The sequence below is a fragment of the Ochotona princeps genome, chromosome 4 (assembly GCF_030435755.1).
Source record: "Ochotona princeps isolate mOchPri1 chromosome 4, mOchPri1.hap1, whole genome shotgun sequence".
In the NCBI taxonomy this organism is placed as follows: Eukaryota; Metazoa; Chordata; class Mammalia; order Lagomorpha; family Ochotonidae; genus Ochotona; species Ochotona princeps.
In genome coordinates this window covers 39467049-39493093 of record NC_080835.1, presented here as the reverse complement: position 1 = coordinate 39493093, position 26045 = coordinate 39467049, and the positions used below count along the sequence as shown (strand labels likewise).

General features: G+C 41.6%; 1 protein-coding gene across 5 annotated transcripts in view; it reads right to left on the bottom strand.

Annotated features, from left to right (window-relative positions):
* SERGEF (secretion regulating guanine nucleotide exchange factor) overlaps positions 1 to 26045 on the bottom strand; it is a 259501-nt gene that overhangs the window by 176717 nt on the left and 56739 nt on the right. For all 5 annotated transcript variants that reach the window (XM_004593829.2, XM_058663277.1, XM_058663278.1 and 2 more), the window contains one exon: positions 20384 to 20550. In XM_004593829.2, the coding sequence (XP_004593886.2) occupies positions 20384 to 20550 (167 nt within the window). The remainder of the gene's footprint in view (positions 1 to 20383; positions 20551 to 26045) is intronic.

The following is a 26045-nucleotide window of genomic DNA, read 5'->3' as shown; positions in this document are numbered from 1 at the left end:
AAAGGAAACCCTCAGAGAACACTTGCCCAGAATTAGGTCTTGGGTCTCCATCTCTGATACAAAGGCCCCATTTTTTCCTTCCTTCCTTCCTTCCGTCCGTCCGTCCGTCCTTCCTTCCTCCCTCCCTTTTCTTTCATTCTTTCTAAGGTTTATTTATTTTTATTTGAAAGGCAGTTTTACAGAGAATGTGAGACAGAGAGAAGATCCTCCATCTGCTGGCTCACTCCCCAGGTGTCCACAAGAGCCAGAGCTGAGCCGAATCAAAACCAGGAACCAGGAGCTTCTTCTGGGTTCCCTGATGGATGCAGGATCCCAAGGCAGTGGGTCATCCTCCACTGCTTTCCCAGACCACAAGCAGGGAGCTGGATGGGAAATGGAACAGCTGGGACATGAACTGGTGCCCAATGGGATGTTAGTGCTTGAAGGTGGAGGATCAATCAGTAGAGCCATTGTGTTAGCTCCTAAAGACCCTATTTCTAACTCAGGAAATATTCAGTTGTACATTCAGTAAGTATTTTTCAAATGCTACTGTTTCTGGCAGCAATTTAATCATGGAGAAGTCAAAAAGAGAACAGAAAAAAAATCCTGCCCTCAAAATGCTTAGTTAGAGTTTAATATAAGAAGAAACATAATAACTATAATAAATGAATAAAGTTCATAGTATATTAGAAAGCAATAAGACAAAGAGAGGAGATGAAGGTACCACAGCTGAGAATATTAGAGGTTGTACTTGGCAAATTTCCTCAAAAAATACTTTCATTATGTCTTTATAGATCCAATCAGAGTATTTGGTATATATGTGCTATAACTCTCATTAATTCAAATTGAATAATTCAGAAGAGAAAATAATCTACTAACAAGTTGTCTCAAATTTCTCAGGATTCCTTTTTTTAATGACATGTAAAGCAAATCGATATAATAACTCAGTTAAAAGTGTGACAGTGCCTTAAAAGCACACATAAGCATGATACTAATTGCTGTACTTGTCCCTAGGAGAAGGCAAGAATATGGCTAAAAAAAAAAAAAAAAAGAGTGAAGAGACAGGTTATTCTACTGGGTAATATAAAATGCTCAGATTCTCTGAGGCTCAGTTTCCATATTTGTAAACTAGAAATGGCCACAGCAGATTGTTTCTAAGCTATAATTCAATTATCAAGAGCCTCTGGTGTGCCAGAGCATTCTACAATACTTAAGCAGTCATATCAGCATTATTACTTAAATACAAAGCAACCCTAATAATAACACATTACATTTACAGAGTTCTTCACAGCTTTCAATGGGTTTTTGTATGCATTATTCTCATATGAGTATCAGAAAAACATTTTTTTTTTTCTAATAAGGAAGGCTGGCCTCTCACTCATTCCAAGGTATTATGCAGCTTTCTGGAAGCTTTGCAGGCCTCACCAGTGAATCTCGGGCCAATGAAATCACTAAATCTCTCAGAGAGACAAGCAGAGACAGGAGTGCTAATCAATAGGACCAAAATAGCAAGGTCATGTGGAGTTCCTTACACCTAATTCCCCAAGTGCTAGTGTGATGGCTCAACAGACTAATCCTCTGCCCTATAGTGCCAGCATTCCTTATAGGCGCCGGTTTGTGTCCCAGCTGCTCCACTTCCCATCCAGTTCCCTGCTTGTGGCCTGGGAAAGCAGTGGAGGACGGCCCAAAGCCTTGAGACCCTGCACCTATGAGGGAGACCCAGAAGAAGCTCCTGGTTCCTGGCTCTAGTTCGGCTCAGCTCTGGCCGCTGCGGTCATTTAGGGCGCGAACCAGCAGATGGAGGATCTTTATCTCCTTCTCTCTGTAAAATCTGCCTTTCAAATAAAAATAAAATAAACCTTTAAGAAATATATTTAATAAAATTTACAAGTGAAACTATCTGAATTTAGAATTTTTTATTTATTTATGTGAAAGGATTACAGAGAGAAAGAGACAGACAGACAATGGGAGAGATAAGGAGAGAGAGAAAGAGGGAGGGAGGGAGACAGAGAGAGAGAGAGGGATCCTCTATCCACTTGTGGAACAGCGGGATTCAAACTGGCACCCAAATGGGATGCCAGTGTCCCGGGTGGCACTAATACTTGTTACGCCACAACACTGGCCCCCACCTAGAGTTCTTTATGGAAGTTTTTAATGATGAGTTGATTTCTCTACTAGATTACACAGATACTTGGACTTTCCATTTCTTCTTGTATCAGTTTGAGCATATACATTTTTTCAAGTAATGAATCAATTTTATCTACATTGCCAAATTTCTTGGCATAAAATTGTCCACATTGCTTTCTTAGTATCCTTTAAGGTCTGTAGAATCTTAGTAACATATTTATGTTCAGTCTTAATATTGGTATTTTGTCAACTGTCTTTTTTCTTCTTGATCAGTTAAGCCCAATCTTAACCAATTTTGTAGAGGTTTTTGAAGAAATCCTTTAATTTTTCTGTTTTCTATTTTATTGCTTTCTGCTCTTTATCACTTCTTCCTTTTTATTTATTTTGGGATTATTTTTCTCATCTTTTCCCAGTTTAAAGGTAGAATCTTAAGTGGCTGAATTCATTTTTCCCTCTTCTAATATAAACATTTCCCTTCCAGCACAGCTTCAGCTACCACACACATTAATGTGTTCTATTTTCATTATTGTTCAGTCTGGTGTTTCCAAATATCTTTTTATTTTAAAATAGGTGTAAAATTAGAGAAAGGTTGCAAAAAGCATATAAAGACCTCCTATTTACCATTCACTCTCATTTCCCAAATCTTAACCTTTTGCTATCTTTGTTGTATAGCCTCCTCAGTTTTTTCTGAACTATCCCTAAGTTAAAACAAAAAAATGATGTCCCATTACTTCAAAATAATCAGCATGTTCATCATCAAAATCAACAACACCCTTTATAACAACTCAAATCTAAAAATTTTCAGAACTGGAGCCAATGTTATGGCTTAATAGGTGAAGCTGTTGCCTGTAATGCCAGCATTTCATCTGGGTACCAGTTCATGTCCTGGCTGCTCCACTTCCTATCTCTAGCTCCCTGCTAACAGCCTGGGAAAGCAACAGAAGATAGCCCAAGTGTTTAGGGCCCTTCACCCACAATGGATAATCAGATGAAGCTCCAGCATCTTGACTTCAGCCTGTCTCAGCCCTGACCATTGCAATCAGCAGATGAAAGATCTCTCTCTGCCCCTCCCTTTCTCTGTAGTGCTGACTTTCAAATAAATAACAAATCTTACAACAAAACAAAACAAAAATGTAGGATTCAGTCCTCTTCTGACCACAGATCCCACCTAGAAAAGTTGCCTCTCTCTGTTGGCATGACAGTTCTCACATGTGCAAAACAGGATAGAGTTCAATCATGCTCCCTTACAACATTTCATAAGTTTTTCAAAACACATATTTATTCAGTTAAAAGATCAATAGTAAGAAAGTTATAAAATAGATAGGAAAAGTTCCCCGAATGATGTTCAGGAATTATCTAACTAGCAGAATCTTTCTGATCTATGCTTGGCACACCAGTGATAGGAAAATTAAAGCAAACTTTGGCTGAGAATCATAAGATGTAAGTTTCCAATTCTGGTTCTACTGCTCCAAAAATGGCTTTAGAGAACTCATTTCATTCACGCAGTAAGTATTCACTAGGCTCCTAGTAATATATTTAAGTTCTTTGTACCTCAGTTATTTGAGAAATATACATAGTACTACCCAACTTTTCCATATGCCTCAAAGGCATTTTTTTAAAAGCATGCAACTGTGTAAGTGTAAATGTGCTAAAAGCTGAAAGTCCATACAAGTGCAATAATATAGCAGACATTATCAACATGAGATTCAGAAGACTTTCTTGGAATGTAGGAAACAAAAAAATTTGGAATGGAAAAAATCTGTACTTTATACTGCCATTGTCTGATACAGTAGCTCGTAACCACATATGGCTATTGAAATTTGAACTAATTAAAGTTAAATAAAATTGAAAATGCCACCCTCAGTCACACTAGCTGGATTTCAAGTACTCATCAGCCACATGTGGGGATCAGCTGCTGTACAGGACTGATAGAACATTTCCATCATCACAGAAAGTTCTACTAAACAGCATTTATTCCTAGTGTTTTATACGTGTGTGTTCTTTTAACTGCCTGATATTAACGATATTGATGTAGAATTAATACACAGAAGCTAGTCTGCCACTGTAAAACAAAACAAAATGAAATCTCAAACCTGCAAAGAAACCAGTCTCCAGGTGGCTAACCAAGCTAGCATGGTTTTAAAGCTGTGGAAGAAACTTTGACACTGTCTCTCAGCAAACAGCTAAGGCAAACTGAGGCCCAAGCAAAGAGTCTCTAGCCCCATGTTCCACTGAGGTAGTTCACAACAGAATTCAAAATGAAATCCTGGTACGTAACAGCATAGTCTTAAACAGTAGGAGATGCATGTTATAGCAACTCACTTATTAGCCATGTGACCCTGTACAAGTGACCACCCACAAGTCTCACTCCTCTCATCTGCAAACCACAGATGGGCTACAGTTTTGCTGTCATGAGGATGAAGAAGATGGTGTTGAGAAAACGCTTAGCAGAGGGCCTGGCAACCCCCCGACTTGGCGAATGCTACCTGCTGTCATTATCAGCTAGCACATTGCTCTTTCCACTGCACCACAAATCCTGATCAGGGAGTCTGCAGCCACCAGATGTATCATCATCATAGAGCTGGTGAGTGTAGGAAGAAACAGGGAAATTATGCAGGTTGGCAAAATGTGTCAGGGGAACAAAATGATAAATGCATTGTACAGCAGTAACTATGGAACTGCTCCCTCAAGTCCCCATGCAGCAGTACAAATTTCACCTTGAGGGGTGCAAACGGAAATGCACCATTCGTGTGCCTCTGTGCTCTTGCCCTTAAATAGGTGTCCGAGGAATGCAGCAATGCGACTGAAAAAGACACTTAGACTTCTATGACCCTCATGCTGAGACTATTGGAGGAGTCAGCATTCTGTTATTGCTCCTCTCCACTGAAAACTAATATATCAACCACTCTGTTAGCAACCAACACAGCTATCCCGCGACAGATTTCTGCAACCTGCATTCACGTGGGTGGAGTTGAAGCCCCCAGGGCTTCCCCCAGGGCCCGCTGATGGACCCAGTCTCTCACCTCCTGTCCAATAGAGTATGATATTCACAAAGTCAGAAAATGCAGTGTGTGGGGAGCGGGGTGCTGAAGCCACTCCTGAGATTGGTAGGGGCCGTTGCAAGATGGCGGCTGGCCCAGGGACAGGAGGCAGAGTCTGTCTTGCCAGCAGGTAAACAGCAAGTCACAGGGATAGGCTAATGCCCTTGCTGTGATTACTGGCCTATCACGTAGCGCCAAGTGGACCCACGGGGAGAAGTGATTGGACGAGAACAATATAAAAGTAGCCGGTAAAAGCTAGGTGGGGGACTATGAAGGACTGGGAGGACGGACGGACAGACCAAAATGGGAAGACGACAGACGGACGGACTGGGATGGAGGGACAGAAGACGGGACGAGGAAGAAGGAAAACGGGCAGGAGAAAGGGTGCCGGAGAGAAAGTAGAAAAGAGGGATACAGAAGCAGTAAAAGCAGTACTGAGAGACAGGGACAGGAGCAGCGGAGAGAAGGTTTTAAACGCAGAGAAGGGTCCGGTTGCGGTTCCAGCTTTTCCCAGACCCCCAAGAGTATGACTGGCGTTTTAGTGCCGCTGCTGCTGGGTGGCAGCAACAGCAATGCACATTCTTTAGCATCATGTACTCGGCTCTAGGAGAACACCACACACACATACAGATGATAAGACATTACAAAACAAATAGTAATAGGTGGGTGCAACTTTGAGGAAATATTTTCATTCAATTCAATACCAGATCTCAACCACTTGCATTTTGATCATCTCTTTGCTATATATTGATACACAGCAACTATTAAGATGTGTCACTTTTCGGGCCCGGCGGCGTGGCCTAGCAGCTAAAGTCCTCGCCTTGAAAGCCACGGGATCCCATATGGGCGCCGGTTCTAATCCCGGAAGCTCCACTGCCCATCCAGCTCCCTGCTTGTGGCCTGGGAAAGCAGTTGAGGACAGCCCAATGCATTGGGACACTGCACCCGCGTGGGAGACCTGGAGGAGGTTCCAGGTTTCCAACTACGGATCGGCGTGCACCGGCCCGTTGCGGCTCACTTGGGGAGTGAATCATCGGACGGAAGATCTTCCTCTCTGTCTCTCCTCCTCTGTGTATACCTGGCTGTAATAAAATGAATAAATCTTTAAAAAAAAAAAATGTGTCACTTTTCTTTAAGTAGCCCTTATTTGAAATTATCCAGGAACCAAGCGAACACACTCTAATCTAAGCCTGTGAAGTGGCATGATTTGGACTGGAAGGTAAAGGGGTTGGAACTTGGATCCTCCAAAACTCATTCTTGATGCCACTGTGAACAGAAACAGAAGCGCAAGAAAGAACTATGGGGAATTAAAATATCTTGTCTCAAGTCTTCAAAGGTACTCTTTACCATCCTAGCTCCGAGATGGCAGTTTCTGCAGAAGGCAGGCCTCTTGGGTGGCTCTGCCTATCTCCTAGTCCATGCCAGACATCATGGAAGGAAGAGTAAGCTGGCAGAGGCTCTTCCTCTTTTGGCACCATCCTGTTTTCTAGGCATTAGTGATCAGATGAGAACAACTTGCACATCATCTTTCTGCCCTCCAACCTGGAAAACCACCATCAAGTCACCTGTATGACCTCTACTTCTCCACTACACTGCAAAGTAAGAATAAGAGTATCCTGCTCCATAGGAATGTGTTCCAAATTAAAAGCAGTATTAATAAAGCACTTAGCACAATATATAGTACATAGCAATGTTGAACAAACTGGAAGTATAATCATTATTACTTTAAAAAAAATTCTATGGCACCCAACTCCAACCTCACCACTTCAATCCATGCCTGTCAACAACAATCCCAGGCTTCCTGCCTCAGAAGGAACCAGCCCATTCCCTTAGAACTTTCTGAGCTAACGCCATTACCTTCTCAGCTAAAACTCCCCCAGCCTTTATTCCTCTCCCCTAAAAAACTCTCCCAAAGACATAAGCAACCTAGCCAACAATTCTGTTGCCTGACACTGCCTCTACATCTCTGTGCTCATAAGTTCTCAGCTCCTACCTGTAGCAGATTTAAATTACCAATAACACTCATTTAAAAAGCTTTTAGACGGGCCCGGCAGTGTGGCCTAGCAGCTAAAGTCCTCGCCTTGAAGGCCCCGGGGTCCCATATGGGCGCCGGTTCTGGTCCCGGAGGCTCCACTTCCCATCCAGCTCCCTGCTTGTGGCCTGGGAAAGCAGTTGAGGACAGCCCAATGCATTGGGACACTGCACCCGCGTGGGAGACCCAGAGGAGGTTCCAGGTTCCGGGCTTCGGACTGGCGCGCATCGGCCCGTTGAGGCTCATTTGGGGAGTGAATCATCGGACGGAAGATCTTCCTCTCTGTCTCTCCTCCTCTGTGTATATCTGGCTGTAATAAAAATGAATAAATCTTAAAAAAAAAAGAAGCTTTTAGAGCTGTGTGTCCCCCCGTTGCCATATCCAAGCCCAAGTTCCTTATGTAATGAATGCATCTTGGGTATTCAATAAGCACCAATAGATAAAGCAGAACACAACAATCACAGAAATGATTCACATCAAATTTACACCAATAAATGATGATTTCCAAAAAGCTATGAGGAATGAAAATTTCCTGAAAACCCACAGAAGAAATGTACATTATGTTTATTGCTTCCTACTGTGTAAAATACTTTCGTATTCATCATACCATTTTGACTTCAACATGAAAAGACAAACTTAATAGGTGTTGTACCTACAAGAGTATTTCTAAGAGTTTATAGAAAACGGAATTAAGAGATAATATACATTTTCCATAAACTTCTTTTTAGGATTTCTTTATTTTTATTGGAAACGCAGATTTACAGAGAGAAGGAAAGACAAAAAGATCTTCTGACCACTGGTACATTCCCCAAGTGACTGCAATGGCCAGAGATGAATTGATCCAAAGTCAGGAGCCAGGAGCTTCTTCTGGGTCTTCCATTCAGGTGCAGGGACCCAAACTTTGAATCACCCTCTTCTGCTTTCCCAGGCCACAAGCAGGGAGTTGGATGCAAAGCAGGGCAGCTGGGACATGAACTGGCACCCATACGGGATTCCGGTGCATGCAAGGCACGGATTTAGCAAAAAGGCTATCGCATCAGGCCCACAAACTTTTTACAATACCCTAGTATTTGACAAATGCAAAAACCTGAAGCTTAGCGAAGTAAAGCACCTTGCCCAAGAATGAAGCCACCATATACAACCTCTTGATTCTATCCAGTTTTCCCCTACTTCTTGCTCCCGCATGAATACTGCACCTTCAAATGAAGAAGATGCCCCACATTATAAGAAAACCTCAATGAAAGGAAAACCATAGCGAAGGTACTCAAGAACAAATGAAATACACATTTTGTTTAGCATCTGTGAGCACCATTTCCTAGCCAGCTAGGATTCTTGAAGCAGCACAGGAGAATTCCCATGAGACCCACAGAGGGCCCTCTGACATCTGCCTTCTGCTTTGCCTTCTTAGTCCAGATGATTTCATAATTGATTGTTGAAGTAACTGCTCTTCTTCCTACGATATATCTCTGATTCCTTCCATTTTTATACCCATAGCCTGTCTCTCCAAATCCTGGATTTAAAAAAAAAAAAAAGAACTCTCTTGCCAACAGCAGTCCACAGAAGCAGGAGGTGACTATCACCACTGGCAGTGTCCCCACTGACAGCCTCATTGCATCACAGAAGGGAATTACATAACCATATAAAGGATACCTTCTCCCTTCTAGTCATGTTCAGTGGTTCCTCTACTAACTGGTCTGGGGTCTTGAAGTTCTGAATCCTGAACCCCAAGAGGGTAGCCTGGCTTTGCTGTCTTGAAAGTGACAACAGCAATGTTTTCTCTTTATCTGTCTCAAGGGCATTTATTAGCAAGGTCCAATGACTCAGCACAAAGAAGAGGCTACAACCAGATGGGAATAATGCTTGGAAATAGGGGTAACTACAGAATTGACTCTATAAGGCAGCCAACCAACTTAAAGTACCTAAAAATGCCTGGTAAACAGAGGTTGATTCAGGACAGTGCCAACAACAAAAAGTTCCCATTGATCAGAAAGACTCCAAACAGGAAGCTCTAAGCTGCGGCAACTTGCAATCAAACAGATGGCATGATACCTAGGAATCAGCTATTCAAAATAAGGCCCCAGTGACCAAATATCTGGCACACAGAGACTCCAATTCCCCAGCACTGGGATTTGTAAAATCCAGACCTTAATCAAGGAAGGATTTTTGGAACTAACAGAGGGAAAAGCAAAAGAGAGCCCAGAGCTCACCCTAACTTACAGACAGAATAGCAGAAACCCAACAAATTTTAGAACTGAATTTAAAAGAAACAAAGAGAGGGTTAAAAAAGGCAGTATTTGGGCTCTGAGCTCAGCAGTTCAAGAAACCTGAAAAATAATACTAAGCAAAGAAGACCTAATAGAGTAAGAAAGAAGAGGTATGTTCATCAGGCTGGATGGCAGAAAAAAACAAGGTGAATATACAATATCATCCTTGTTATCTATTGGTGAATGGCTAGACATTTTCCAAGTAGCCAACAAGGAGATGAATCAGCATGTGCAAAAATCCATCCCTATCAAACAACATGATCCCTGCCTTGGTTTAGCATAGATGAACTGCAGATTATAGGGAGAAACTGATAGAAGGTGATGCTGGGTACCTTGGTAGGAGCTGGATCAAGAGAAGCTTCTTAGGATAAGGTAGAGATTTTGGACTCATTTCAAGATGGGATGCCTTTAAAGATTAGAGGTATACATTCAACCCTATAACAAGGACATTTTGAGTACCTACGGTGTGCTGACAGTCATCAAGGCAATGAAGGGGTAGTTGTGAACAAGGCCAACAATTGTCCTGGAGCACATGCCTGAATGACTCCCCTCTTTGCACAATGGCTGTGAAGATCACAGGTTATCAGTTTTTCCATCCCCTGGAAGCAAAGACCTGGTCTTTGTCTAATTTCCATCCCTATAGAGATGTCCACTAAATGTTTATAAAATACACATAAAGTAAGAGCATACATGGTCAGATTTATATTTTAGTACATCACTTCGGTTAATGTTTGGCTATGTCAGAGTGAGACCAGACCAGAACAAGAGGTGAAACAACTAAGGGGTAGTCATTACAATCAGGTGACAGGCAATGAAGTGCAAAGCCAAAGGAACCACAATGGAGATGCAGCTAGCTGTGGTCCCCTGGAAAATCATTCTAGCAAAGCTCACACAGGTTTCACAGACCTGGCATTTCTCTCATCAGGCCACTGCAGGTGCCTTCAAACACTCATTGCCTTCTGTTTTCATGCTCAACTTCTGAATGATTTACTTTCACTCTGAGACAGCTCAGCTTTCAAGGCCAAATGTAACAAAACACAGCTGGGCAGTTTCAGGGGGACCCTGGATAAAGCCACAGGCAGTTGAACATCTGCAGAGCATGGTCAAGACACAGGAGGTCACTGGAACTTTAAATCAGGGCTGACGTATTTCTCTGTTGTTGAAAGAAAGTCAGAAGTGTCCTTGCTGTTGATGCCAACAGCCACCTCAACAGGAATTCACACTCTGGTATTGCAGGGAGATTGGCTATGGATTACCAAGTATCTGAGCTTCACTATTTTTGCTGGCTCTGATTTTAAAAGCTGTTTACCACAAGATCCAGGACACCTCTCTGTAGCTTCCAAGAGCTCAAACGATTCAGAGAGAACAGTTCTGACCTATAGTCATAACAAAACCTAGACCTGAAACATAAAGTAGCTCATATGACACAAAGCCAATAATAACCCTTCTGTATAGCACTTTAAAGCTTACAGAAGTCCTTGTTTATATTAATTGCATCTTTCGTCACCGTGTGGGCAAGGTAAAACAGATACTTTATACCCACAATGTAAATGAGAAAACTAAGACTGGAAAAAATTTCGACTGACCCAAAGTCATGGTGCTTATAGGTACACAGCATAAATTTCTACCAAGGTCTTGTTCCACATTTAAGACTTTTCCATCAGACCTCCAACTCCAGCTACCATTGTGGTAATTATGAATTAACTTCACTGTTAGTTCACTATTCCTTTCCTTGCTGCTTTTCCTCAAAAGAAATGACCTAAATCCTGGAGAGGGATAACAGGCCTCCATTAGCCCCAACTATCAACCAATCCCAGCCAGGGGACAGAACTGTGTTGAGAGGAAGTTGTTGGTACACAGGTCTAAAAATGAGAAGAATGAAGGATATAGGGGCCAGGTTCAAGCCCATATCCTGCCACATACTATGTAACTATGAGCCTAGAGACAGCTTTGCCTTTGAACTCTAGTTTCCTCACCTCTAAAACAAGGACAGCAACATCTGCCCTACCTATCAGTCATCACAGCCATTTCTAGTCAGTCACTGGACTGGGCCAGTGAACCAGGCCCTCTGCTGGTCTTCCTGGACTAACCTGGCTCCAGAAATGGATTTCAGTCTAGCCACCCAGCATGAGCTTACACACACTTTACAGCTTACTTCTACTGATTATTTTGTACCAGACCTAGCCCTAATTAAACAAAAATGATTAAGACAGTGTGTACTCACTAATAACTCAAAAGTTTGATTTAGAGGACATATTAATTACTACTACATTACTAATAAATACTCTATGGCAATATTGGGTAGCAACTTTGTATTTTGTGTGTGTGTGTGAATCCCTGATGTCTTGTACTACAAATGGATTACAACAGTTCATAGTAAACATTTGTTGAATAAATAAGACCCAGTGACAAAGGATACACACAGTGAAATAAAAGTATTTCCTTTTCTACCTCCAAACCTCTCCCTTCACATATCTCCCTTTCCTGTACTCCTGTGCTGCAAGAAAAAAAAAAAAAGTGCCTTTCTTTCTTGTCATAGCTAACCCCTTCACTGTCATCTCTATTCCACAAAGGAACATCAAAAAGCTCATAGAATTAAAAGGTAAGTATATTTTGGTGCAAAAATTTTGAGATTTATACACATGAAGAATCTTCAAAAAAAGTTATGTAAATGATGCATTATTGAAAATAACGTGCATGGGGCCCGGCGGCGTGGCCTAGCAGCTAAAGTCCTCGCCTTGAACTTGCCAGGATCCCATATGGGCGCCGGTTCTAATCCCGGCTGCTCCACTTCCCGTCCAGCTCCCTGCTTGTGGCCTGGGAAAGCAGTTGAGGACGGCCCAATGCTTTGGGACCCTGCATCCGCGTGGGAGACCTGGAGGAAGTTCCTGGCTCTTGGCTGCGGATTAGCACAGCACCGGCCGTTGCGGCTCACTTGGGGAATGAATCATTGGAAGGAAGATCCTCCTCTCTATCTCTCCTCCTCTATGTATATCTAACTTTGTAATAAAAATAAATAAATCAAAAAAAATGTGCATGAATTTCAAAACATTTGTATGCAAATTATCTTTTATTTATTTATTTATTTATTTAGGTGATCTTTATATAGTTGATTAGGGCCCAAAGGGTCAATGGCCACAGGATATTGGGTAAGACCATTGTTTCCACATTCTCTTTCTTCCTTCCTGTATCTGGAGGAAGGGCAGAGACAAAGTGGGAAGCCACATCCACCCAAATTATCTTTTACTTCCATTTTCCCACATTTTTAAGTACTTTCTCTCATCTCCTTGGGATCCTTGCTCCAACCATTCCCCCTTCCATGATTTTACTCACAAGCTTTCTCCCTAATTCTCTCTCATCTTTTCTCTCTCAGCCTCCTGACACACCCTGGCTTCTCGGTGCTTACACAACTAACTCACACCAAGCTCCCTTGGCAAGGTACTAAGCTTACTCTCATCCTCCTTTGACCTCTGCGTCAATGGAAAGGTCCTTCACACCTGCAGCCTGCCTTCCTCATTACCCATGCATTTGCTGTGTTCCTTAGTTTCCACTTTGTCACGGAAGCCGATCTTAGGAGTGTCACCACTGCCTCCCTGACATCAAATCCAGTAGGCTCTTCTCTGGCCCGCAACCTCCTGTTGAAATTGCCTTAGCCTCTAGGACACTTCCGTGACACGTTTTTCTTCTCTTGTCAATACTCCATCTCCATCTGGCTGCTCATCCCTTGTTTTCCTCTTAAATGTAAGTTTTTGCCAAGATTCCCCTGTTACTTTAGCTCCCTTGAGAATTAGTTTAAGTCAAGGCTGCCAATTCAGGAAGCCTTTCCAGTCACCACTTCCCACCCCAAACATCCTCCCCTCACCCCCAACAGCACCACAGCCCTTCAGAATCCAACAAAAACATTGCAACTAGAAATTCAAGAGAGAAAAAGTCCTCAAGGAAATAGGAAGGGACAAGATCAACATATTTTCATGGCCTTTGTCATGTTTTGCTGGTCCTTCAATGAATGTAACTTAGCTCTACTTTAACTTAAAAGAATTTTCCACTCTTCTTTGCATCCCCTATCCTGCTAACACAGTGCTAAGACTGAGGGGCATACATAAACTCTGTTGAATTAAAGAAGAAAACCCAAAGGTGGCTATGCCTGGAAGTACTTAAGAAACTGTGAGGTGTCAAAGGGTTGTGAGTCTCACATCAACGGCCTATATGAGAAGCTGCTGGGATGTCCCAAGCAGAACACATGCAAGGCATGTGATGAGCAAATATCTGAAAACGCCAAGACGCCTATTCATGAACTAATCTGAGAAACATGGACTAGAGGGAGGGAAGAAAAGCAGAGATACATGAAGGAACCTTCTTGGAAGGAATACATACACTAGAATTATTTCTTTCATTCATTGGTTATTCAGTCTGTAAACACTCAATTCCCAAGCCTACAAAATGCTGGGGACAATCCTAGGCATTCAGAACACGGCTTTGAAAAGACATACACACATGGGGCCTGTGTTGTGAAAGCCTAGGTTAAGCTGCTGCCTGTTATTCCAGCAATCCATATGGGCATCAGTTTGTGTTCTGGCTACTCCATTTCTGATGCTCCTATGAAAGCAGCAAAAGATCATCCAAGTGCTTGGGTCCCTGCCTCACATGTGGGAGACTGAGATGAAGAAGCTCCTGGCTATGGCCTGGCCCAGCTCTGGCTGTTGTACCCATCTAGAGAGAGAAAGTGAACAGATATCTTTTTTTCTCTCTGTAACTCTGCCTTTCAAAATAAATAAACAAATCTGGAAAAGAAAATACACAGGTCTTTGTTCTCCTGAATCTTGTATTTCAAATAGTGAGAAGATCAAGATGACAAGTAAAAATGAACAAGAAAACGGCTTAGTGTATCTTTTGCCATCTCTCTGAAAAATGACAGCTCTACCTGACAGCACTTCTGAGTGCTCACATGAACAAATCCAGTCCATTGCCTTGAGATTTATTTTATGTAATTCCTTCCCTTTCTACATCAGCAACTACAGCACACACGTGGTAGATTTTCTAATCTCCAGAGAAAGTCCAAGTGATAACTGCTACCCATTTTAAACATTATTATCTCATTTGGGGAGGGCCCTAAAACACTAGCCCAAGTGATACCTGCAAGGTTTGGGTTGCCTGAACCCCGTGGTCTCAGAGACCCCATACTTCTCTAGGAACAGCACCAGTGTTGTGGGTTGCTTATCACAGAGCCGCTTGGGAATTCTTTTTCAGGTTGTGTTCAATTCTGTCAGAGCCCTTCGGACTCAGCTGATTGCTGGTGGTAGATTTCTGTGTTATTTAGGGCACCAAAGTCCCACAGTCTTGACGCAAGCTTAAAATTAGAAATGCATTAAATATAGGAAAGGAGGAAGGTCATTCAGGAAAGGCAGCCTTCTGAGGGAGTTGTAGGACAAAGCATCCCTGGAAACTTCCAGGTTCATTAATGGATTTTACACAGCATTCAAATGGTATTTCTCCTTCAGAAATACCATGGTGGGAAGCGCAGGGAACTGGCTCAAACCTCAGTTAACACAGTCGAGTGAGTGACTCTGCAAACTAAAAATAGATTCTTTCCAACTCATTTTGACAGATTTCACTTAGACCCTCTGCACAGGTTGATCCTCTAGCAGTTTTAGTCCTGCAGCAAAATGAAATCTGATGACGTTCAGACTTGACAATTACCTAGTCTCTTCTAGCTCAACTCTTATTTCCATATTTCCTGTTCTTGTCCCAATGGCTCTTCGTGTGCGCATATGTGTACAAAGTGGGCTCCCTGACTTGATTTTGGTGCTTCTCAATACAAAAAGGAGCAGACCTTAAACCAAACATGACTCAGGACTACTGCAGACTGAGCCCAGAACAGGCCATCAGAGACACTGGGAATCCAGCCACTTAACTTGGATCCTTTCCTAATTCCCAGCTAGCAGTTTTGCACCTCAGTTTCCTCAATGATAAAATGCCACTAATCATTGCCATATTGGCCTATTTCATAGTATCTCACAACGACCACAAGAGACAAGCAAATGAAAGTGCTTTTGCTTCACTAACACGTGAGGTAATGGCACAGGCTGGACTGGCAGCCAGATTGCAAAACGAGGCTCCCCATTGGGATGGGTAGGCATCCTGATTGTACCCGGAGTCCAAAGCAGACCCAGACACATGGGTTTGGGTCCACAGAGTTCCCTCTGCCTGGAATGTGTTCCTACCTTTGCTGAACTCCTTCTCACTATGAAGAATTTAGTTCACAAAACACTTATTTTTGTTAGTGCTTTCAGAATTAACCATTTCATCTGCACTGCTCCATTGGCCTTTTGCACTTAATGCTGGCAGTATTTTTTCACTTATGTACCTAAAAATCCATGTACTTAAAAAAAATCTCTGTATCTACCTCCCAACCTACCACCCGAGTGAACAACTCAGGTAATGTCAAGTGTGAGCCAATGTTCATGGGGTTGAACTCAGAGAGACTTGCAAAAGCAAGAGAAGGTAGGACAGCACACACAAGAAACCAGTGGAAGAGATGGAGGGCAATGAATCGAATAAGGCAGCGTAACCAAGGTCTGTCCATAACAATGAGCGTATAGGAATGAGGGTGACCCCCAGACTGCAAGTTCCGAAGAAACTAGATAGGGATCTGGACTTAGAAACACAGAATTGAAGCATTAGAAAGAGTACCTTAGTCCAGGCCCTAAGGAGCGAGGACTTTGTACCAAGTCCCAAAACTGAACTCGAACAAGAGGGTTTGGGACATATGCAGAGAATAAAGCCAAGGCAAAGATGCAAAACAAAGCTGAAGTTACTAAAACCTGAATCTTCTATATTAGTCATCATTCCCAGGGCTAATAAATTTGAGGTAGCAGATAGATTAGTGAAGCTGGCTATGAAACTGATAGGCTCCAGAGGATGGAGTCATTATAAACTTGAGTTGTGATCATGACCATGAAATAAGAAGTAAGATGGAAGAGACTCTTAGATCCACAAAATATTAGGAATCATTTGGTCATTCCCAACCCATATGTAGGACAACTAGGAACTCAGGAGGAAAAGGGGCTAACGTAACTCACTTTGTAACAGCAGAGTCTAAGCTACATGCCAACTCTTCTAACTCTAATTCTTATCCCGTCAATGACTATTTACCTTCAGTCAAGCAGGTCTCCTGGTGATTCCACTAATACCCCCAAGTGCCAACCCTTGCTGTTTCAGAATCTTGGGGGCTCCCAACTAAACCCATGAAATGAGCACAAACGCATTGGCTCAACAACAAAACGCCGAATTTCACCTTTGGTGAAGGTCAGAATCAACATTCCATAGAAATGTACAGATACCAGCCTCACCTGAAGCTTAGAAAGCAAAAGGCTACTGTGGTACACATTTGCTGCCATGGAACAAACAAACCTGTTTATACACACCCTGTCCTGAAGGATTAATCCTAACTGTTGAACTACCCCTAGAATTTTCCAGGAATGGCCAGGGGAAAAAAGTTTGTTGCATCTAAAGAAAGTTGATAATGCACATTCTGGTCACTGTTAGAACATTTAAACAACACCTCCTAGGTTTAAAATCTCAAAGCCTTTCTCACACTAGAGATAAGACATGGCTCAAAAAACAAACAAACAAACAAACAAAAAACTTTTCTCTGGGATTTAAGACTCCGACTCCAGCCTTCAAAAATTTCCATCCAGGCCCAGTATCATAGCTTAGGAAGTACACTGTCAATTCCCATATGGGTATGAGTTTGTATCCTGGATACTCCACTTCTAATCCAGCTCCCTGCTAATGAGCCTGGGAAAGCAACAAAAGACTGGTCAAGCGTTTGAGCTGCTGCCAACTAAGTGGGCATCCAAATGAAGAGCTAGATATCTAGCTTTGACCTGGCCCAGATCTGGCTATTGAAACTATTTGGGGAGTGAAACTAAGTACTTTAAATTCAAGCCTCAGGTCACTGTTTAAAAGCCATGTGTAGTTTTTTCATAATACACATTTTTTTCCATGCATTTATTGAGGACCCCTTGATATGATGATACAAAATTTTTAAAAATTGCACCAAAATAAATGGATCGTTAATTCCATTTTCCACAAACTTTGCAAAATAGCCTCATAAATGCAACACAGTCCATATTTGGACTTCAACAGCTAGAGATAACTCCCATAACCAATTTACCAATGGATAACAGCATTAAATTTGAATCTATAGAAAGATCAAAGAACATGCTTATAAATACTTCCCAGAGACTCAGGAGAGAAGGAAGGGAGCCCTAAAACGAAGCTGCCAAAGGTTTTGGGACTCAAGCCCACTCCTCACTTCGCTTCTCTGAAAAATTCTAGAGAAGTCATGCCCAAGGTCAGATTCTTAGGCAAGCTGTTTACACTGGACATGTCTGTCACAGTGCTGCAACTGTGGCCACCACAGAACATTACAAGGGTTTAAAGGGGAAGAAGAAAATAGAAACAGTTCCTGAGCACCCCCTGGATGCCAAGAGCTTTGTATGTTGTTTTCACTAATACTGTTATTACCGTGGCTTTACCAATAGATTCAAGAGACTTGGAAAAAATGTTAGTTAAGTTTCTATGCCTCTCCTATTCAGCTTAAATGAAGACAGTTCCCAGAGCGTGGGCTGGGGGAAATAAATGTTAAGACTACAGAAAAACAAAGTTTCTGTGCCTCCACTATCATGCCAACCAGCCACGAAGTCTTACACGATCCCAGAAAGACAGTGAAACGCTAAAGGATTTAAAGCACCATGTATCATGCTATTAGTACCTTAACTCATTAAGCAGACAACATTCTTAAATACTACATTCACTCATTTACTGCTGGTAGAGCCAAGTTTTTCCCAACAGAAACAGAACAAATATCATCAAAACAACTTCCCTATGATGTCATCCACAAGAGCATATGATGGGGTACTAACTCATGGCAGATTTCACAACTGTGACCACAAAAGAAAAGGAAAATGAAAGAGAAAATGGTGGTCCAACATCAAAGAAAAGTTCAAAAAAATCTTAGAATCTTCTCATTATGTAACTCAACATAGTTACTTTAAGTGATCATTTTAAAGACAAAGAAGAAATAAGAATTTGTGATCAAATAAGACCGAATACAAAACATCATATATGCTACCACTACAGCTATGTAAATGTTCATGTATTTATCCCAAAAACAGGGTGATTATGTTAAGGTGGTAAGATTATGAATGATTTTATTATTATTACCAGGTATACACTGTCTTTGTGGTGTTGCTTATTTCCTTTTCAATCAAGGAGAAAGAGGAGAAAGAAAACAAAAGCAGAAACAAAATCCAACAGATTCAAGTCCACTCTAAGAGCCCAGGAAATACTGGAAAGTCATCAGTGGTTTCCCCTTTGCTTCTCCTCTTTCCCCAGGAACAACAACAAGAAATAGCAAATCTGGAATCAATGAATTCACCCAATTTTCCCTAAATCTCAATCCTTCCCACCCTAATCAACCATGTAATCATTATTTTAAAAATAAAATTTAAAAAAATATATAAAATATAAAAACATATCAATAATAAAATAAATAAAAATAATAAAATGAATGGGGAAAAAAAGAAAGAAAAGAAAAGGCCCAGGAAGACTAGGTCTGAGATGTGAAGCAGAAACTGAGACCCGTCCTACATACCCGGAAGGAAGAGGCCAGGCCTGCCACCGGGGAAAGGAAGCCCTCTAGGTATGGACCAGGTTGTAATTAGTCTGATGCTAATTACAGAAGTCTCACTAACTTTTTAATTTTTTTTGACAGACTGAATGAAGACTGAATTCCTTTATTAAGCCAACCTGGGTTCAGAGGAACATTTTCTGAGTGGCCATCCTTGCTCTCCTCAAAACTCTAGCCTTTGGGCCTGGTGCAATGGCTCACTAGCTAAATCCTCACCTTACATGTACCAGGATCTCATGTGGGTTGTGGTTCATGACCTGGCTGTTTCACTTCCCATCCAGATCCCTGCTTGTTGCCTGGGAAAGCAGTAGAGGACGGCCCAAAGCCTTGGGACCCTGAGCCCACATGGGAGATCCAGAGGCTCCTTGCTGCTGGCTTCAGCTCAGCTCAGCTCCAGTCATCATAGCCACTTCAGCAGTAAACCAGAGAATGGAGGATCTTTGTTTATCCTTTTCTCTGTTAATGTTGCCTTTTTTTTTATCTCTGTAAATCTCTATCTGCCTTTCAAAGGAAAATAAAATCTTAAAAACAAACAATAACAACAACAACAAACTCTAGCCCTTTCCTTTCCAAGGACAGCAGTAAAAAAAACTTTAGTAACAAAAACATACACCCAGGAGAAATTAAGGTTCTTGCCTTCAATGTGAACATTGAAATCATTTCAGAGAACCAAAGGGGCTCGAATAAGCAACTGAACTACAATGTTTTCTACATGGAAAAATATAAACAGAAGTGCAAAATATTTAGCTCTAGTATAAAAAGTTTCCTCCAATCAGGGACTAACACATACCTAAAATTATTTCCTAACTGCCCCTGCAGATACCCCAAGCAAACTGAACTAACTGCCAGTGGTTCCTCAAAACATCTTCCCACTTCTACCTTCAAGACTATGTTCAAGCTCTTGTATCCACTGAAAGATTCTCTCCTCTCTTGCTCAGTCTGACACATCAAGGCACAGCTTAAAGCCATGTTGTTCTCTCTAAGCCGAAGCAAATCTCTATATCCTAGGTTTTATCTCATTCTTCAGAGTGGACCCACAGTTCTGTACTTTGAAACTCTCTTAATGGGTTTCACACCATCTGCCTTCTGATGTAGTTACCTGGATAACTGGCCTTTCTACAATGGTAAACCATGAGCTCCTTCCAATTCCCACACAGAACCACAGGGTAACACCTAGCACACAGCGGTGCTTTCCTGAAAGAGGAGGAAAAGAAACCCAGCTCATTTCTGGAAAGTCATTTTGTACCTCAGTTGCTCCCGTTAAACAATGCAGAGATGAAGGTATGCTGTTCCACGGTGTGGAGCAGGGCAGAGATGAATCCTGATTTTCTGGTTCCCAGCTGTCATAAGATTCCAACTTCCTCCCTAGTTGACCATAGTCTGCTCGGCCCCAGGTAAACACCTTGCCAGTTTCTAAAAGGAAACATTATTTTAATTAGGCTTACATTCCACAGTTGTACTTGCAATGGTAGGTAATGAATTATAAGAGAAAATGGGAACATTTATTTTAGCACCAATCACTATGCCTGAGGGCCTTCCCATATTCCTATAAAGCAAGCATGAAAACCCAGAATTTTTAATGTGTGAGAAATAAAGTTTAGAGCGGTTAAACAACTTTTGCAAGATTAAAAAGTGGTGAGTGCAATAGCTTTAGATTCAAACAGAGATTAATTCCAAAGCCCAGGCTCTTGTATTTTATACAGAAACAAACATGGATACAACCATAGCCAATACTGCAGCCACACTTCATGGCTTACCTATGCCACCCCTTCCTCATATTCTCCTTGCTCTTTGCCCGTATAACTTGTTTCAGACTCTTCTAAATGACCCAATCCAAAGCCCTGTTTTATCTCCTTGATTTCCCCATGCCATAAACTTTTGGGCCTTTCTCTGAGACTGATTATTGGCCAACTGTGCATGTTTCTCCTAAATGTAACATTAGAGGACCTTTCAGAGTTAACGTTCTTACCAAAAGAAGCAATTCTAATAACCCTAAGACAAGTGTCATGTGTGTTAAAAAAGAAAAAAAGAAAGAAAGAAAGAAAACGCAAGAAAAGGAAAAAAAAAAAAAGACAAAACCTTCTGGAGCCAGAAAAGTATTCAGTCCCCTAGACTGGCACAGGAAACTATTCAGTGCTGAAGTTGCTAGAAGAAATTTGAAAAAGAAGAAATGGCCTCACTTCTCCCAGCCAAAATTCAACAAACTCATTCAGCTGCACCAAGTGCCACATTTGTTATTTCAACAGAAGTGCAAAACCCGATGAGGCATAGATTATTAACAGATTCTCTGCAATAAATATGCATAACCATGTGCACTGTATAAATTCTTTATACATGTTTATTTTAACAAAGAAAAACTTTAAGAGACAAAACACCAAGTATGCATATTAAATTCTAGACAAATCTACTACATACTCTATGTTTGCTATCAAAGCTTCATCTGGCCCCACATTCAACATATGGTTTATAGTGTCAGCTACAAAACATACGTAGATTCATGGAGGAAAAGTCAGACTATCACAAAGACACAAGACTCTGCAAGGATGCTGTTCTCAGGATCAGTCTGCTCACAGACACTAAGGTAGATTGAAAGCAGTTCAAGGATTCTGACTTCTTAGTTTCCCCCAAAGGGGAACAAAGTCTGTGCAGCCCATGGGCACCTGGTATATTACAAAAACTGGGAGTGGTTCCACTCCATCATGCTGCTTCATTGCTCATGCTTTCCCTTATGCTGGGAATGCCCTTACCTGGTGAACTATGGCTCAATCTTTGCAGCTCAGTTCATGCACCCCTAGTTCTATAAACTCTTTCTTAAACCCTCAACATTCTGCAGAAAGGGTGAAAGCCATCCTCCTGCAAGACTTATTGAGTACCATGGCCATCAACTACTATGTCTTCATTTAACAGGTAGGTCACATGACAAAGATACTTTTATTTTTCCTACTAGTACTACTCTGCACCAGTTATTACACTAGTTTGTGCCACTGTATCATCATGCAACACTCTTCCTTCGTGTCTACAGGAGTAGACAAATCCATGTGCCTGGGACACAGCAAGCACCACAAACTAGCATCCTGTCCCTCTGAACTGTCCAGGGCTGACAGCCAGACTGCTTAAGCGGAGACTCCCTGGAAGCCAGAGGATGAGACTGATTTTTCTAAAATGATCATAGCATTCCACTGCTGGGAAGAAGGAGAAAGTTAATACCTATAAGACTATAGAAAGACTGTATTATCACAAATCACGCAATGAATCCTATCTTTCAGAACATCTTAGAACTTTCTCCGTTATTGATTACTAATGTCTAAAGCAAGCAAGACTGCCAGAGTATGGTGCCACCATTATTACATCTCCGATAGCAATTCAACCATTCCCCTTACGTAGCACTTTTCACCTTCAAAGCACTTTACAAAGATTAACTAATTAATCCTCATCCTCCCTGGGGAGGCCACAGAGGTTGGAGGAGAGACAAGCCCAGAAACCAGGCCAACTTGATACTCAGTCTCAGTCTTGAGCCCAAACTTTGTACTCCCTGAGCCTGGCTCACTCTTTATCCTCAGAACACAGCCAAAGGAGATCACTCCCTCCTCTTTTTCATTGAAACCAACATTTATTGACCGTCGCTCAGGTATCCTGCCCATTCACAGACTCTATCTCAATTAATTCTCATAACTCTGTGACATACAGATGATTAAGCTTATTTTACAGATGAAGTAAAATGACTTGAGAGGTGAAATGATTTCATTAAATTCCAAGCAAGTGGTGGAGTCAAGATTTAAACCTGTTTCTGACTGCAAGTCCAAATATCTCTACAGTGATTGCACAGCTGCTATGGTAAACTGATGAAAGATGGCTGGGGAGACAGCCACTTCTACAATGTTTGAGTACAGGAAAAGCCCAGATTAAGTGGATATGTTCTGTGTACCATCCAGCTTTCTACACCGGAACAACCTCCTTCTCAGGAGGCTATGTAGAACTCAGGACTATAAAAAGACATTAAATACATGGATTAAGATCTTATGTTACCTGCAGTAAAAGAAAACAATAACCCTACATACAAAAAAGTTCATTAGTGCACTGCAGATAGATGTCCCAAGTTGAAGCATGCTGTGACATATGAGGCCAGATCCCAAATTTAAAAATGAATCTTTTCCTTACAGTAAAGATTTACATATGACTGACTGCAATAAAAAGAAATAGATACATTATGTCATCCAAAAAGTCTATACTGGCATATGTCTCAAGATAAATGATAAGTAAAGAAATGACAGGGCCCCCCAGATATAGGGAAAAAAATGATAATATTAGTGTGGAAACAATGGTATTACCCACTTTCACCCTGTAGCCCTTGACCCTTTGTACGCTATCAACTAAGTAAGATTATTAAAAAAAAATTTTAAAAAAAAGAAAGAAATGACAGGGCATGACACCATAACCTAGTGGCTAAGGTCCTCGCCTTGCATGTGCTGGTTCATGTCCCAGCTGCTCCACTTTCCATCCAGCTCCCGGTTTGTTGCCTGGAAAAGCAGTATAGGACGGCCCAAAGCCTTGGGACCCTGCACTCATGTGGAAGACCCAGAAGAAGCTCCTGGCTCCTGACTTGGGATCGGCTAAGCTCCAGCAGTTGCAGCCACTTAAGAATGAATCAACAGAGGGAAGAATTTTCTCTCTGTCTCTCCTTTTCTCTGTAAATCTGCCTTTACCATAATAAACAAATAAATAAATCTTCTTTAAAAATGAAGAAATGACAAAATAAAGCCAACAAATGAAACATAACTTAAGACACATCCATGAGAGAAGTAACACAGAATAAATGCAGAGTCAAGGAGCACACATTGCAAAAGGTCTTGATGCAACACAGAAAACACCAGGAGCCAGAGAAGTGGAACAAGGACCTTCTAAGGAGCTCGAAGGAAGAACTTCAAGCTACAACCATCCTGACAGTACTGACAGAACAGGTAGCATTTAAAGTAACTTCTGGATATGAAAATGAGATAATTATGGAGGATATCGCAGGAACAGGGAGAGGGGTTGGGCAATAACATGTAAACTAAAAGGCACAAAATAAAGAAGGAGCATGACTGAGGGTCAGAAGGGACAAGACCAAGAGAAAAGTCACAGCTGCCCAGGTTGGGCCAGTCACAGGGCATGGCCAGGTTCCTGTCTGGAACTCACCTTCCAGGGCAGGAGTCCTTAAACTTGGTTGCTTGCTCTCCTCGAGCAGGAAAATTATTTTTGCAATTATATCAATTTTGTACTTTCACTTTATTAAAAATATGTACCTGCATTATATAAGTTATAAATATGTGTCCTCACTGAAAATATACAGCACAAAACATAAAAGCAAAAAGTACAAAATTTAAAATAATTAGATAAAACATACAAAAGAAGTTATAGTTTCTTCCACACCTTGGTAATTCATCTGGCATGTCCATCCTGGGAACACCTGTTAACTTAACCACGGGGCTGTAGACTTTGAGCAAGGGTAGAGCCTGATGAAAGGACTTGGGACGGAGAAATGACACCTTTGGCAAAAGATCAGAAAATAGGCAGAGATAACAACGCTCAGGCAAATGCTTCTGAGGTAGTACTACTCTGTACCAGATACTGTTCTGAGCAATCCCAAAGCGCATCCTGTTTATTCCTTCAGCAAGCTTCCAAGAGAGGCACAAAATCATAAAGGTAGTGAATAGCATGGAAGAAGGAAAGCCCTGTGATTACACAAGCCTAAGATGCATTCAAGACCTAGCACCGGGTTGACGTCAAAGAGGAAAGAGACCAGATTTTAAGGCACTGAAGTTCATGCCACAAAACTGTGTAAGAGGTCTTAAATTCCAATCCTTCACTTGGTGGATGGAGAATCCAGATTTCTAGAAGAAAAGAGACTTGCGTAAGACCACATGTCTTAAAACAGACATCAGAGTGCTAGCACCCTGGCATAGCAGGCTAAGTCTCTGTAGTATCGGTATCCCATATGGGCACTGGTTCAAATCCCAGCTGCTCCACTCTTGATCCAGCTCCTAGCTTATGACCTGGAAAAGCAACAGAGACTGGCCCAAATCTTTGGGCCCCTGCACCCAGGTGGGAGACCTGGAAGAGGCTCTGAGCCCTGGTTTCAGATCAGCCCAGCTCTGACCAATGCAGTCATCTGAGGCATGAATCAGCAGATACAAACTGATTCTCTTTCTCTCTCTTTCTCTCTCCTTCACTCTCTGTAGTTCCGCCTTTTAAATAAAAATAAAGGAATCTTTGATGAAATAAAACAGAAATTAGAATTAGAGAGCATCTCTTGGGAGTTTTAAATAAAAGCTTCCTCTCCAACTCTCCTTTCTTCAATTCTCTCCTCCACTGTCCCTTTCCACACTTTTCTTCTTTTTTTTTACTTATAATTAATTTGTATCCCATGTGCCAGCTACTATGCTTGAATCCTAAAAGAAACTTGTAGACTGTAGGTGGAACTATGGAAATCCTTGAAAAGGCTGCATTGTTCATTTTGGGAGAATTAGAGTAATAGTGGCTAATATTTAGCACATGTGCCATGTACTTCACCCAAAAACTATCGCAGTTTCATCAGCCGTGAGGAGATGCTACTGCTCACATTCCACAGATCTCTAATTTAGAGATGTTAAATAGCTTCTTCAAGATTATGGAACCAACAAACAGTAAAGCTCACATAGGAACATGGTCCCAAGGTTTTGAGCCCTCTTCCACTGCTTTCCCAGGCCAACAAAGGGACTTTAATGGGAATTGGAGCAGCCAGGTCATGAACTGGTGAACTGGTGCCGACTTGGGATGCCAGCACTTGAAGATGCAGGATTAACCAGTTGAGCCATCATGCCAGCTCTTAAGTGCTGATTCTATGTAAGACTCTGAGGACACTCTCATTAAGTAATGTAACTTAATTAAAA